Genomic DNA, 16,414 nt, shown 5'->3' with positions numbered 1-16,414 from the left:
TCATTCTTCCCCCAGGAAAGAGATCTCCAAGATCATGTCTAGCTCCTTCCTGCGAGGCCTAAACATGGCCTCCTTCTTTGCGGCCAGTAAGATCATCGTCTTCATCACCTTCGCCGTCTACGTCCTCCTGGGAAACACCATCTCAGCCAGCCGGGTGTTTGTGGCAGTGTCTCTATATGGTGCCATCAAGATCACGGTGACCCTCTTCTTCCCACAGGCCATCGAGAAGGTGTTCGAGACCATCATCAGTATCCGCAGGATCAAGGTACTCTATAGATCATCTGGCACAAAATGGCTGCTGTGCCTCACCTAGGTGCAATAAGTTATTGTAGTTTAGTAAGGTTTGTTTGGCTGAATCATCTCTCTGTTGACCCACAGCATTTCCTTCTGTTGGATGAGATTGAGAGACCCAACATGAGATTCACCCTGGAGGAAAAGAAAGAGATCTCTGTTGAGATCAAGGACTTAATTTGCTACTGGGACAAGGTGAATATTCTGGCAGGGTCAAATGTTTAATGTCCACATGTTTTATAAAATGTTTATTATTACATTTTCTTTGTATTTTACAATCTTTCTCCTCCATTTCAATCTCGCTTCATCGCTGCAACCCCCCAACGGGCTCGGGAGGTGAAGATCGAGTTGTGCGTCCTCCGAAACATGACCCGCCTAACCGCACTTCTTAACACCCGCCCACTTAACCAGGAAGCCAGCCACACCAATGTGTCGGAGGAAACACCATTCAACTGACGACCAAGGTCAGCCTGCAGGCACCCGGGCCCGCTAGAGTGCGATGAGCCAAGTAAAGCCCCCCCCCCCCGGCCTAATCCTCCCCTAACCCGGACCACGCTGGGTTAATTGTGCGCCGCCCTATGGGACTACCGATCACGGCTGGTTGTGATACAGCCCGGGATCAAACCCAGGTCTGTAGTGATGCCTCTAGCACTGCGATGCAGTGCCTTAGACCACTGCGCCACTCGGGAGGCCCAAATGTCCACATTTTGATATACAGCGCCTTCAGAAAGTATTCAGACCCCTTGACTTTTTTCACATTTTGTTACGTTACAGCCTTATTCTAAAATAGATGTATTTATTTTTTCTCAGCAATCTACCCACAATACCCCATAATGACAAAGTGTTAACAGGTTTTTAGAAATGTTTACAAATGTATTTTAAAAAATCTACAGAAAAACCTTATTTACATAAGTATTCAGACCCTTTGCTATGAGACTCGAAATTGAGCTCAGGTCCATCCTTTTTCCATTGATCATCCTTGAGATGTTTCTTCAACTTGATTGGAGTCCACCTGTGGTAAATTCAATTGATTGTACATAATTTGGAAAGGCACACACCTGTCTATATAATGTCCTACAGTTGACAGTGCATGTCAGAGCAAAAACCAAGCCATGAGGTTGAAGGAATTGTGCATTGAGCGCCAAGACAAGATTGTGTTGAGGCACAGATCTGGGGAAGGGTACCAAAAAATGTCTACAGCATTGAAGGTCTCCGAGAATACAGTGGCCTCCATCATTCTTAAATTGAATAAGTTTGGAATAACCAAGACTCTTTGTAGAGCTGGCCACCCGGCCAAACTGAGCAATCGGGGGAGAAGGGCCTTGGTCAGGGAGCTGATCAAGAACCCTATGGTCACTCTGACAGAGCTCCAGAGTTCCTCTGTGGAGATGGGAGAACCTTCCAGAAGGACAACCATCTCTGCAGCACTCCACCATCCAGGTCGTTATGGTAGAGTAGCTAGATGGAAGCCACTCCTCAGTAAAAGGCACATGACAGCCCGCTTGGAATTTGCCAAAAAGCACCTAAGACTCTCAGACCATGAGGAACAAGATTCTCTGGTCTGATGAAACCAAGATTGAACACTTTGGCATGAATGCCAAGCGTCACATCTGGAGGAAACCTGGCACCATCCTTACGGTGAAGCATGGTGGTGACAGCATCATGAAGGGGGGATGTTTTTCAGCGGCAGGGACTGTGAGACTAGTCAAGATCGAGGCAAAGGTGAATAGAGCAAAGTACAGAGAGATCCTTGATGAAAACCTGCTCCAGAGCTCTCAGGACCTCAGACTGGGGCGAAGGTTCACCTTCCAACAGGACAATGACCCTAAGCACACAGCCAAGACAATGCAGGAGTGGCTTCGGGACCAGTCTTTGAATGTCTTTGAGTGGCCCAGCCAGAGCCCGAACTTCAACCTGATTGAACATCTCTGGAGAGACCTGAAAATAGCTCCCAACACTCCAACAGCAACACTCCCCATCCAACCTGACAAAGCTAGTGAGGATCTGCAGAGAAGAATGTGAGAAACTTCCCAAATACAGGTGTGCCAAGCTTGTAGCCCCAGTGGTGCAGCGGTCTAAGGCACTGCATCTCAGTGCAAGAGGTGTCACTACTGTCCCTGGTTCGAATCCAGGCTGTATCACATCCGGCCGTGATTGGGAGTCCCATAGGGCGGCGCCCATTCGGTGATCCGGGTTTGGCTGGGGAAGGTCGTCATTGTAAATAAGAATTTGTAATATCAGTTTTTTATTTTTAATAAATTAGCAAACATTTCCAAAAAACAGTTTTTGCTTTGTCATTAAAGTGTATTGTGTGTAGATTGATGAGGGGGGAAAAACGATTTAAACAATGTTAGAATAAGGCTGAAAACTGTTATGTTTTAATTCTCAGAGTAAAAACTCTACGGACACTATGAAAGCTCAAACCAAGTTTATTCTTCCGAGGGTCAATACAGCTGCATTAGACAAAGACATTCACACAAGCACTGATATTTAACCCTTTCTCCTATGCTGAATCTCCTCCTACACATCTGAACAAACATTGCATCTTTATTGCTAGGCAGGAAACTAAGTGATACAGGCCATAAACTGGCACCCCTCAGGTCTCTATTACAACTAATGACTAATAACATTTAAAGTACAGAAATCCAATCCTATCAAAACTAACAAAATGTGGGGAAAAGTCAAGGGTTCTGAATACTTTCCGAAGGCACTGTACAAAACAAGAAGACGCCTGTCCTGTGTGGTAACTTCATGAATTGCTGTGAAATGTCCCTCCCTTCTATCACCACAGTGTCTGGATGCCCCGTCTCTCCAGAACCTGTCACTCACAGTGAAATCGGAGCAACTCGTTGTTGTCATTGGACCTGTGGGGGCTGGAAAGGTCAGAGGTCATGCATAGTTAAGACTGTTACGGAGACCATATTACTGCCACTCCGGCGGTCACGAGTTATGAAGGCAGTCAATGTCCACGTTACCATTTAGTCACAGGAACTAGGCTTCTCCAAGCTCTGATGGTCATTAGTAGCCTACCAAACTTACTAACTGCCTGGTACTCAGCACTCTATTGTCTCTCTAATCACTCTGACATCAATGCAAATGTATCGAAAATGTAATCTAACACTTCATGAGAGCCCATGAGCTCAACATTTCTATAGGCTATGCAATTGCACATGAAAACAGAGTGGTGGCCTCTGTTAAAAAGAGGATCCCATCAGCTTTTTATAGACTAGGCCTACTGTATTTATTTCTCAACTTTCCTAATATTAAGCACATTTCTTCTCTTTACAACAGGAGTATAGCCTACCTGGCTGGCCAACAAAATGAACCACGGGAAAAGCGTCCTCCATTCGCTATTTAAGTGCATAGATTACATTAATTTGTTTCCCCTGCCCCTGTTTTGAGACAGGTGCATGATAATGGTCCATTTTAAATCAAAACAAATTTCACACATACAGTACCAGTCAAAGTTTGGACACACCTACTCATTCCAGGGTTTTTCTTTATCTTACATTGTAGAATAATAGTGTAGACATCAAAACTATGAAATAACACATATGGAATCATGTAGTAACCAAAAAAGTGTTAAACAAATCAACATTTATTTTATATTTGAGATTCTTCAAAGTAGCCACCCTTTGTCTTGACAGCTTTAGTATATGTAAAGACAATGTTAAATCAAGATGGGTGACAATATTACCCTATCACTTATATATTATCACTTTTTGTAATCATAGTTGCACGGGATGTAAGGGAATGCCGCCGGGAAATTCGAGGCATTATCAAGTGCTTGTCAAGTTGTGAATGAGAGTGATGAAGTGTGTACAGCCTGTAAAAAAAACAAAGCAGAGCTCATGCCTTTCATGCAACGTTTTTCAAATCATCATTAGTCTCATCATGCAGCCTTACAATGTATTCAAACTCAAAACATAGTCCAACATTTGTAGAACAACTAAAGTTACATTAATAATTCTATATTAAGCATATAGGAGTACCTATCTTTGTTAACCGCTCAACACGGAATAGCCACATGCATGTGAGTGGAGTGCATGTGCGCACTCCTTCAAATCGTTTGGAGAAAATATTATATTTTATTCAGCTTTGTTCAATTGTATTCTTCATACTATAAAATAATGCCACGGAATTCTAATCAAATCTTGTCTGCTAAATGAACTAGTGTAGCCCACAGCCATATGGCATAGCCATATGAGGACCTAACATAAGGACAACTCAGAGTATGCCATTCTGTTCTTCTGAAATAGACTACATTTCTTCATATCATGTTTCTTTAGACCTGTCTAAAATAAATAATGGATTTATTCTGAGGGTGTAGGCTATATTACATGGATTTATTATACTTTTTAAAATGTAGATGTTCCAAAGGTCTGCATCAGTGGCTTGTAGGCTATGTGTTGAAGCCAGGAGATGCTAAATGTGTTTATGCTAATTAACGGTCAATTACCGTGAGACCGGCAGTTATTTGCTTGACCATCACCGGCTGATGAAATTTCGTGACCGCCACAGCCTTATGCACAGTACATATAGTAAAATATGTAGTAAGCCATATCAGCGAGCTCACTTGTTTACCCTCCCATCTCCCACAGTCCTCTCTGCTCAGCGCTATCCTGGGGGAGCTGCCTCATGACAAGGGGGTGTTGAGGGTCAAAGGTCAGCTGACCTATGCCTCTCAGCAGCCCTGGGTGTTCCCCGGAACCATCCGCAGCAACATCTTGTTTGGCAAAGAGCTCCATCCTCAGAAGTATGAGAAGGTCCTGAGAGCCTGCGCCCTCAAGAGGGTAAGACACACTGAATGGAGCGCTCATGGTATTTATTCGAGGAGCTTTGCAGTGGTTGTAATGGCTTTGTGTTCAATGACTGTTAACCCCTGTTGTCGCTGTTGTCCCTTCTGTGTTTAGGACATGGAGCTGCTGCCAGACGGGGACCTGACAGTGATAGGGGACAGAGGAGCCACCCTCAGTGGGGGACAGAAAGCTAGAGTGAACCTGGCCCGGTAAGACCACAGCTCCACTTCATACCAGAGTAGAAATGAATAGAATAGAAGAATATTCTCCAGTCTCTATCTGAAAGCCTTGTTGTGTCTCAGGGCTGTGTACCAGGATGCTGATATCTACCTGCTGGACGACCCTCTAAGTGCTGTGGATGCTGAGGTTGGGAGACACCTGTTTGAACAGTGAGTGAACCACAGTTTCAGCTGAACAGGTTGTATTTTTTTAACCTTTATTTTACTGGACTCGTCCCATTGAGATAAATAATTACTTTACAAGAGACAAAATAGCAGCTCACAAAGTTTCAGACCCATTTACAACATAAAACTACGCACTACAGTTTAAAAATATACATTTACACATTGAACAGCAAGATGATTTGGGGAGGTATGGTGCAACTATGAAATTATGACCTCTTCCTAAAACTGTGTTTCAAAAGAGAATTATAAAAAAATCCAAATAACTTCACAGATCTTCATTGTAAAGGGTTTAAACACTGTTTCCCATGCTTGTTCAGTGAACCATAAACAATTAATGAACATTCACCTTTGGAACGGTCGTTAAGTCACTAACAGCTTACAGACGGTAGGCAATTTAGGTCACAGTTATGACAACTTAGGACACTAAAGAGGCCTTTCTACTGACTCTGAAAAACACCAAAAGAAAGATGCACAGGGTCCCTGCTCATCTGCGTGAACGTGCCTTAGGCATGCTGCATGGAGGCATGTAGATGTGGCCAGAGCAATAAATTGCAATGTCCGTACTGTGAGACGCCTAAGACAGCTCTACAGGGAGACAGGACAGACAGCTGATCGTCCTCGCAGTGGCAGACCACGTGTAACACCACCTGCACCTCAAACATCACACCTGCGGGACAGGTACAGGATGGAAACAACAACTGTCCGAGTTCAACCAGGAACGAGAGAGGCTGGACTGAGGGCTTGTAGGCCTGTTGTAAGGCAGGTCCTCACCAGCAACAACATCGCCTATGGGCACAAATCCGCCGTCGCTGGATCAAACAGGATTGGCAAAAAGTACTCTTCACTGACAAGTCACAGTTTTGTCTCACCAGGGGTGATGGTCGGATTCGCGTTTATCGTTGAAGGAATGAGTGTTACATCGAGGCCTGTACTCTGGAGCGGGATCGATTTGGAGGTGGAGGGTCCGTCATTGTCTGGGGCGGTGTGACACAGCATCATCGGACTGAGCTTGTTGTCATTGCAGGCAATCTCAACGCTGTGCATTACAGGGAAGACATCCTCCTCCCTCATGTGGTACCCTTCCTGCAGGCTTATCCTGACATGACCCTCCAGCATGACAATGCCACCAGCCATACTGCTCGTTCTGTGTGTGACTTCCTGCAAGACAGGAATGTCAGTGTTCTGCCATGGCCAGGGAAGAGCCCGGATCTCAATCCCATTGAGCACATCTGGGACCTGTTGGATCGGAGGGTGAGGGCTAGGGCCATTCCCCCCAGAAATGTCCGGGAACTTGCAGGTGCCTTGGTGGAAGAGTGGGTTAACATCTTACACCAAGAACTGGAAAATCTGGTGCAGTCCATGAAGAGGAGATGCACTGCAGTACTTAACTTCTCTAGGGTAGGGGGCAGCATTTGGAATTTTGGATGAAATGCATGCCCAAATTAAATGGCCTGTTTCTTGGGCCCAAAAGATATGATATGCATATAACTGGATAGAAAACACTCTAAAGTTGGAAAGAAAACTCTAAAGCTTCCAAAACTGTTAAAATAGTGTCTGTGAGTTTAACAGAACTGATTTGGCAGGCGAAAACCTGAGAAAAATCCATTCAGGAAGTAGTTTTTTTTTTGGTTTGTAGTTTTCTATTCAATGCCATTACAGTATCCCTTGACTTAGGACTCAACTTGCAGTTTCTATGCCTTCCACTAGATGTCAACAGTCTTTAGAATGTGTTTCAGTCTTGTATTCCGAAAAATGAGGAAGTAAGAGCAGTCTGAATGAGTGGACCCTAAAGTTTCTCTGAGCTTTTTCCTGCGCAAGACCGAGAGAGTGCGTTTCTTGTTTACATTTTATATTGACGACGTTATTGTCCGGTTGAAATAGTATCGATTATTTAGGCTAAAAACAACCTGAGGTTTGAATATAAACATCGTTTGACATGTTTCTATGAACTTTACGGATACAATTTGGATTTTTTGGTCTTCCTGTTTTGACTGCGTTTCAGCCTGTGGATTACTGAAGAAAACGCGCGAACAAAACGGAGATTTTTGGGTATAAAGAGACTTTATCGAACAAGAGGAACATTTATTGAGTAAATGAATGTCTGCTGAGTGCAACCATATGAATATCATCAAAGGTAAGGGATTAATTCTATCTCTATTTCTAAATTGTGTAACTGTTCTATCTGACTGGCTACTGTTTGTAATGATTTGTCTTGTGGGCTATGTTCTCATAATCGTAATGTATGCTTTCGCCGTAAAGCGTTTTTAAAATCTGACACCGTGGTTGGATTCACAATTAGTTAATCTTTAAACCTATGTAAAATATGTTTTGTTTTCTGAATTTTTATAATGAGTATTTCTGTATTTGAATTTGGCGCCCAGCAGTTTCACTGGCTGTTGAAGTGGTGGGACGCTACCGTCTCACGTGCCCAAGAGAGGTTAATGCAGCTGGTGGCCACACCAGATACTGACTGTTACTTTTGATTCTCCCTTTGTTCAGGGACACATTACTCCATTTCTGTTAGTCACATGTCTGTGGAACTTGTTCAGTTATGTCTGTTGTTGAATCTTATGTTCATAGAAATATTTAAACATGTTAAGTTTGCTGAAAATAAACGCAGTTGACAGTGAGAGTACGTTTCCTTTTTTTGGTCACATGATTCATTTTGCATATGGTTTCCTAGAAACAAAGGGTGGCTCAACTAACCCTTCGGCTCAACTTTCCCCACTATCCTTTAGAACAACTGAACTACATTCTTCCCAGACTCAGATTAGGTCTACTTACTGGCTGCTTCTTTAGGGCAGTAATGGGTTTTTGTATAGCATTTACAAGTAAAAGGATGTTCAGGGTCATGTGGATTCTCTGACGTTAGAACAGGCCTTAGGCCTTCACCAGCAGGTTGAAACTGCACTTAAACTGTCTGTCTCCATGTGTCTGTGTGTCCAGGTGTATCTGTGGTATTCTGAAGAATAAGCCCCGCATCCTGGTCACCCACCAGTTGCAGTACCTCCAAGCAGCCGACCAGATCCTCGTCCTCAAGGAGGTGTGTTCCTGGCAGGGTTTAACATTCTACACATGCTTTGTAACCTACATATGACCACAGGTGCATTTCTGCTTACCTTTTAATTTGTTGAGCACATAACACGTCTGCTGTCAATCTTCATGAACTGAATAGTTCACCCAAAGGCATATACATTTACATATGAATACAGACTCCAGAAGTTGGGCAGGGTGTGACGTGTGTGTGTGTGTGTGTGTGTCTCAGGGTCACGTGGTAGCGAGGGGGACATACTCCAAGCTGCAGCACTCTGGGGTTGACTTCACCTCCCTGCTGAAGAGGGACGAGGAGGAGGAGCCACAAGCCAACAACAATCACTCAGTGGTCAAACACGCCTTTTCCCAGAACTCAATTTCCTCCCGGAATTCATTGGTCTCCCACACCTCCTCCATGCACTCTGTTAAAGATGGAGCTGAACAGCTTCCGGTGGGTCCAAACCCCACTCACTTCCTTTCAAGCCCTTAGATACAGTCACAAGGAAGATTTTCATTCTGAAGTGTGCCTGGTTGTTCGTCCCTTAGTTAACAGGGTATTATCTGTCCATGTCTCCTCCCAGGAGGAGCCTGTCCAGACAGTAGCAGAGGAGAGCCGATCAGAGGGCAACATCGGCGCCAGCCTATACTTCAAGTACTTAAACGCAGGAGCCAGCATCCTGGTTATGCTGGGCACAGTCCTCCTCAGTCTCATCGCGGAGGTATTAACACATCCAAAATGTCAGGCAGTGAATAGCCATATGTCATATGTCACCATTCTACCTCATAGCATCTACAGTAAATACAAGCATTTTGACTTCTGATAGATGTGTGCAAAATTTAACTCTGAACAGATCAGTGCATTGGAACCAATGACATTGCAATGATCGAACCAACTATAATGTAATTTGTCACCCACAGGTAGCGTATGTTCTTCAGGATTGGTGGCTAGCCTATTGGTAAGAAGCATCTATCGTACAGTTGTTAATTATTTGTTTCACAGTTCAGTTGGACCATAGCATTGTGAACATTCAAATAACAATGCTGTTTGATTGGCAGGGCAGGAGAGCAGGAGAAACTCAATATTAACAGCACTGTGATTGTCCACAATGGCCTCAACATCACTCAAGAATTGGACCTCAGTTTCTACATGGGTATTTATGCAGGTATACAGAGGAAGAGCATTCCTAAATACACTGTATATGTACTTCTCCCTTCAAAGAATGGGAATATTTTCCAAGGTTGTTCCCTTCCCTCGAAGGAAGCTTTGGAAAATCGTGACAAGTCACCTTCTCTGTGTTCAGGTTTGACTCTGGCCTCAGTCATCTTTGGCTTTGCCAGGAGTCTGGTGATGTTCAATGTGCTGGTGAAAGCTGCTCAGTCTCTGCACAACCGCATGTTCAACTCTATCCTCCGGACGCCTGTACGCTTCTTTGACATCAACCCAATTGGTGAGAAACCCCCCTGTGAAATAGAATCTGTTTGTGTTGTCTTTTTCTTGTTGAGTACAATACAATTACTTGGAATTGATTCCTGACCTCAAAATGCTTTGAAACCGGTTAGGGTGAGATGGGTTAAATGTTCTCTTCCCACTGGGAACAGATGTAATTTTAACATTTAGTTTTGATTTATATTTGGTGTAGTGTGTATATACAGTTGAAGTCTGAAGTTTACATACACCTTAGCCAAATACATTTAAACTCACTTTTTCACAATTCCTGACATTTAATCCAAGTAAAAATGTCCCCGTCTTAGGTCAGTTAGGATCACCACTTTATTTTAAGAATGTGAAATGTCAGAATAATAGTAGAGAGAATTATTCCAAGTGGGTCAGAAGTTTACATACACTCAATTAGTATTTGGTAGCATTACCTTTAAATTGTTTAACTTGGGTCAAATGTTTCGGATAGCCTTCCAAAAGCTTCCCACAATAAGTTGGGTGAATTTTGGCCCATTCCTCCTGACAGAGCAGGTGTAACTGAGTCAGGTTTGTAGGCCTCCTTGCTCGCACACACTTTTTCAGTTCTGCCCACACATTTTCTATGGGATTGAGGTCAGGGCGTTGTCATGGCCACTCCAATACCTTGACTTTGTTGTCCTTAAGCCGTTTTGCCACAACTTTGGAAGTATGCTTGGGGTCATTGTCCATTTGGAAGACCCATTTGCGACCAAGCTTTAACTTCCTGACTGATGTCTTGAGATGTTGCTTCAATATATCCACATAATTTTCCTCCCTCATGACGCCATCTATTTTGTGAAGTGCACCAGTCCCTCCTGCAGCAAAGCACCCCCACAACATGATGCTGCCACCCCCGTGCTTCATGGTAGGGATGGTGTTCTTTGGCTTGCAAGCCTCCCCCTTTTCCCTCCAAACATAACGATGGTCATTGTGGCCAAACAGTTCTATTTTTGTTTCATCAGACCAGAGGACATTTCTCCAAAAAGTACGATCTTTGTTCTCATGTGCAGTTGCAAACCGTAGTCTGGCTTTTTTATGGTGGTTTTGGAGCAGTGGCTTCTTCATTGCTGAGTGGCCTTTTAGGTTATGTCGATATAGGACATGTTTTACTGTGGATATAGATACTTTTGTACCGGTTTCCTCCAGCATCTTATCAAGTTCCTTTGCTGTTGTTCTGGGTCTGATTTGCACTTTTCGCACCACAGCACGTTCATCTCTAGGAGACAGAAGGCGTCTCCTTCCTGAGCAGGATGACGGCTGCGTGGTCCCATGGTGTTTATACTTGCGTACTATTGTTTGTACAGATGAACGTGGTACCTTCAGGCGTTTGGAAATTGCTCCCAAGAATGAACCAGACTTGTGGAGGTCTACAATAATTTCTTGGCTGATTTCTTTTGATTTTCCCATGATGTCAAGCAAAGAGGCACTGAGTTTGAAGGTAGGCCTTGAAATACATCCACAGGCACACCTCCAATTGACTAAAATGATGTCAATTAGCCTATCAGAAGCTTCTAAAGCCATGAAATCATTTTCTGAAATATTCCAAGCTGTTTAAAAGCACAGTCAATTTAGTGTATGTAAACTTCTGACCCACTGGAATTGTGATACAGTGAATTATAAGTGAAATAATCTGTCTGTAAACAATTGTTAGAAAAATGACTTGTGTCATGCACAAAGTAGATGTCCTAACCAACTTGCCAAAACTATAGTTTGTTAACAAGAAACTTGTGGAGTGGTTGAAAAATTTGTTTTAATGACTCCAACCTCAGTGTATGTAAACTTCCGACTTCAACTGTATATAATATATCTCACCGTCATTGGATTTAGGTTAAAAGTTGGGTGAAAAAAATACAAAATTCCCTTACGTTTGTTAGGAATTGAAAACTGGTCAAGTTGTAGAGAAATGCTTGATGCAAAATACAAGGTGAACAACTTCTATATTTAAAGGTTTAATAGACAAGACATATGCACATGGAAAGACAGAAATGTTCCTCTAAGAAGTTTGCAGCAAAGCTCTCCCCCTCCAGAGGAGAGGGCGGAACTAAATACTCTTGCCTTACCTGTTCTCTGTTTCACCTTTCCGTGTCAGGTGCCAAAGCATTAAATCAAGGCTGAGACCTTGGGGTTGAATAGACTATACAATTTAAACGTCTTAATGGCTTACGACACCCATGGTCGATTTTATGGCTCAGGGGCCCAGATACCAGTAACTAAGACCTGATTTATGGTGACCTCTGGCCTTACAGAGGGTACCTAGAGGCCAAATGTCAATAGGGAATAGTCATCCAAATATAGCATTCTTAGCACATTGATGACTTTTTAAAAATCTTATCTGTTTTCCACGTTGATCAGTCACCACCACATTTAATTTCTTTGTTGAAATGACATGGGAAACGGCGGTGATTCAACCAGTTGTTGCCCAGTAGATTACGTCCTCCCGTTTCCTCCTGTTCTGTCACAGGAAGAATTCTCAACAGGTTCTCTAAGGACATTGGCCAGCTGGATTCCATGTTACCGATTACCTTTGTTGACTTCAGTCAGGTAAGTGACTGCCTCTTCCTCAGAGATGGTAAGAGGTTGAATTATTATTGCTTAAATGTCACACCCTATTCTGTATAATTGTTCATCCCTCCAAAGTGTATAGCCCTAGAGGGGAAATTCTATGTATTTTGGCAGGCGGATATAGATTTCCCAATCCAGTATCTATATTCCATAAATCTTTTCTTCTCTTCATGTCTCCTGGGGTGTATCCGATTTTCCACAGTTGGTCCTGCAGAATATCGGCGTGGTGGCGGTGGCAGCGGCAGTCATGCCCTGGATCCTCATTCCTGTGGTTCCTCTACTCATCGTCTTCCTGTTCCTGAGGCGCTACTTCCTGCAGACGTCACGGGACGTCAAACGCCTGGAGTCCACCAGTGAGTGATAGGACTGACTGGGACAGTGAGGGGAGGCAAGGGACAAATGATAATTGTACATTTCCTCTATTAATGTGTATGATTTCCTTTTGTGTCTGCAGGCGTGTGTGTGTTGATGAATTTCCTGTGTTCTGCAGCTCGGAGTCCCGTCTTCTCCCACCTGTCCTCGTCCCTCCAAGGTCTGTGGACGATCCGAGCCTTCAGAGCCGAGGAGAGATTCCAGAACACCTTTGACGCTCATCAGGATCTGCACACAGAGTCCTGGTTCCTGTTCCTGGTCACCTCTCGCTGGTTCGCTCTCCGACTGGATGGAATCTGCGCGGCCTTTGTCACTGTCATTGCCTTCGGCTGCCTCTTCCTCAGAGATGGTAAGAGGATAAATTATTATTGCTTAAATGTCACACTCTATTCTGTATGTAGTGCACTTTTGACCAGTGCCTTAAGGGGCCCCTGATTCCATTACATAAGCTGTTACACAATGGTAGAAATCAATGTTGGTTATATATTATGACATAAAAAATGATGGAATTCAAGGTTGGATAATCTTTCTGCTCAAATTCTTTGGCTCATTGCCTGTTCCCTAACAACAATTGATATTACACTTGGGGCCAAACAGTTTTCCAAGCTATGTCAAGAAACATAATTAATAAGGAAATAAAATAAATCCCTTCCCAACAATGCAGAGATAACATAGAGAAATGTTAGAAAAGTATATAACACAAGTAATAATTAAAACATAATGATAACTTGGCTATATACACGCGGTACCAGTACCGAGTCGATGTGCAGGGGTACGAGGTAATTGAGGTAGATATGTACAAATAACTAGGAATAAAGTGACTAGGCAACAGGATAGATAATAAACAGTAGCAGCAACGTATGTGATGAGTCAAAGAACTTGTGCAAAAAGGGTCAATGCAGATAGTTAAATAGTTAACCAAATAGCTACCCGGACTAACTATTTAGCAGTCATGGCTTGAGGTAGAAGCTGTTCAATGGTCTGTTAGTCCCAGCATCGTTAGTGCTTGTCGTGCGATAGCAGAAAGAACAGTCTATGACAGTGTCTTTGACAATTTTTAGGGCCTTCCTCTAACACCGCCTAGTATAGAGGTCCTGGGGGGCAGGGAGTTCGGCCCCAGTGATGTACTTGGCCGTACACACTACCCTCTGTAGCACCTTGCAATTGGAAGCCAATGCAGCTGCCTTACCAAGCAGTGATGCAGTCAGTCAAGATGCTCTCAATGGTGCAGCTGTAGAACTTGAGGATCTGAGGACCCATGCTAAATCATTTCAGCCTCCTAAGGGAGAGGCATGGTTGTGCCCTCTTCACAACTGTGTCGGTGTTTGGACCATGATAGATCCTTAGTGATGTGGACAACAAGGAACTTAACTCTCGACCCGCTCCACTACAGCTCTGTCGATGGGGGCATGCTCGGCCCTCCGTTTCCTGAAGTCTACGATCAAGTCCTTTGTCTTGCTGATGTTTAGGGAGAGGCTGTTGTCCTGGCACCACACTGCCAGGTCTCTAACCTCCTCCCTATAGGCTGTCTCATCTTCGTCTGTGATCAGGCCTACCACCGTTGTGTTTTCAGCAAACTTAATGATGGTGTTGAAGTCATGAGCGGCCACACAGTCATTGGTGAACAGGGCGTACAGGAGGGGACTAAGCACGCACCCCTGAGAAGCCCCCATGCTGAGGGGCAGTGGGTTGGATGGGTTGTTGCCTACCCTCATCACCTGGGGGCGGCCTGTCAGGGAGTCCAGTTGCAGAGTGAGGTGTTCAGTCCCAGGGTCCTTAGCTTAGTGATGAGCTTGGAGGGCATTATGGTGTTGAGCACTGAGCTCTAGTTAATTAAAATCATTCTCACATAGGTGTTCCTCTTGTCCAGGTGGGAGAGGGCAGTCTGAAGTGCAATAGAGATTGCGTCATCTGTGGATCTGTTGGGGTGGTATGCGAATTGGATGGGTACAGGGTGTCTGGGATGATGGTGTTGATGTGAGCCATTACCAGCTTTTTAAAGCATTTAAGGCTACAGATGTGAGTGCTACGGGGAAATAGTCATTCAGACAGGTTACCATGGCGTTCTTTGGTACAGGGACTATGCTGGTCTGATTTGAAATGTAAGTATTACAGACTAGGTCAGGGAGGGGTTGAAAATATCAGTTAAGACACTTGCCAGCATAAACTCTTGAGTACACATGGTAATCCATCTGGTCCTGCGGCCTTGTGAATATTAACCTGTTTAAAGTTCTTACTCACGTCGGCTACGGAGTGCGTGATCATACAGTTGTCTGGAACAACTAGTGCTCTCATGCATGATTCAGTGTTGCTAGCCTCGAAGCGAGCATTGAAGGCATTTAGCTCATCTGGTAGGCTTACGTCACTGGGCAGCTCGCAGCTGGGTTTCCCTTTGTAATCCGTGATCGTTTGCAAGCCCTGCCACATCCGACGGGTGCCAGAGGATTCGATCTTAGTGCTGTATTGACGCTTTGCCTGTTTTATGGCTCATCTGAGGTCATAGCGGAATTTCTTATAAGCGTCCGGATTTGTGTCCGTCTCCTTGAAAGCGGCAGCTCTAGCCTTTATCTCAGTGCGGATGTTGCCTGTAATCCATGGCTTCTGGTTGATGACATGCTATGTAGCCAATTAATTGAGTAAATGTTCTTATCTGTTCTAATCAGGGCTGGAGGCAGGAGCTGTGGGTTTGGTGTTGTCCTACGCTGTCACCCTTCTTGGGAACTTCCAATGGACCATTCGTCAGAGTGCAGAGATGGAGAACATGGTAAGATCACATCAAAGTCCTAACTCTGGTATTGTCCATCCCTCTGCTCCCCAGGCCCTTTTACAATATGTGAAGGATTTTACCTGGGAATGAATATCCACAGAGAAAATAATCAAACCCAGAGATCTGCGCCAGTGACCTGTAGAAATAAGATTAATTGGAATCAAAGGGTTTTAATTGCATCCTGTAATTCAGGAATGTTCCGCTGAAACAACTCACTTAAGAAAACAGGGTGAGGATTATTGAAGTTCTGTAAAGTTTTATAATTTAGAATACTATCATAAGACCAAGGTTAACCACGTTCCCAGTCTCAGAGTGGGCTGGTAGACGAGATTAGAACCAGGTTTGTTTAATTGATATGGTAATGTATTCACCGTCCTCAGATGACATCAGTAGAGAGGGTGGTGGAGTACACAGAGCTGGAGAGTGAAGCACCCTGGGAAACCCAGAAACATCCTCCTCCTGAGTGGCCAAGCCAAGGCCTCATCACCTTTGACCGGGTCAGCTTCTCCTACAGCTCAGACGGACCTGTGGTCCTGAAGGACATGAAGGCCATGTTCAGGCCCAAAGAGAAGGTTGGCATCGTGGGCAGGACAGGTGCGGGGAAAAGCTCCCTGGTATCGGCGCTCTTCCGCCTGGCAGAGCCAGAGGGCAGGATCTACATCGATGGAGTTTTGACTTCCGAGATCGGCCTTCATGACCTGCGCCAGAAGATGTCCATCATACCTCAGGT

The 16,414-nt window shown here is 44.2% G+C and overlaps 1 protein-coding gene across 1 annotated transcript in view; it reads left to right on the top strand.

Annotated features, from left to right (window-relative positions):
- Positions 1-16,414, top strand: part of LOC139532323 (ATP-binding cassette sub-family C member 4-like) — a 46,442-nt gene that overhangs the window by 23,976 nt on the left and 6,052 nt on the right. Inside the window, exons 8-24 of the mRNA XM_071329783.1 lie at positions 16-265; positions 379-486; positions 3,083-3,172; positions 4,893-5,084; positions 5,205-5,299; positions 5,393-5,479; positions 8,441-8,537; positions 8,760-8,978; positions 9,109-9,246; positions 9,446-9,483; positions 9,584-9,690; positions 9,829-9,975; positions 12,445-12,524; positions 12,748-12,898; positions 13,036-13,266; positions 15,581-15,681; positions 16,065-16,412. Of these exons, the coding sequence (XP_071185884.1) occupies positions 16-265; positions 379-486; positions 3,083-3,172; positions 4,893-5,084; positions 5,205-5,299; positions 5,393-5,479; positions 8,441-8,537; positions 8,760-8,978; positions 9,109-9,246; positions 9,446-9,483; positions 9,584-9,690; positions 9,829-9,975; positions 12,445-12,524; positions 12,748-12,898; positions 13,036-13,266; positions 15,581-15,681; positions 16,065-16,412 (2,479 nt within the window). The remainder of the gene's footprint in view (positions 1-15; positions 266-378; positions 487-3,082; positions 3,173-4,892; positions 5,085-5,204; positions 5,300-5,392; positions 5,480-8,440; positions 8,538-8,759; positions 8,979-9,108; positions 9,247-9,445; positions 9,484-9,583; positions 9,691-9,828; positions 9,976-12,444; positions 12,525-12,747; positions 12,899-13,035; positions 13,267-15,580; positions 15,682-16,064; positions 16,413-16,414) is intronic.

The sequence above is a fragment of the Salvelinus alpinus genome, chromosome 10 (genome assembly GCF_045679555.1).
Source record: "Salvelinus alpinus chromosome 10, SLU_Salpinus.1, whole genome shotgun sequence".
NCBI classification, from domain to species: domain Eukaryota; kingdom Metazoa; phylum Chordata; class Actinopteri; order Salmoniformes; family Salmonidae; genus Salvelinus; species Salvelinus alpinus.
The sequence above is the reverse complement of the archived record's forward strand: the minus strand, read 5'-3'. Positions and strand labels throughout refer to the sequence as shown.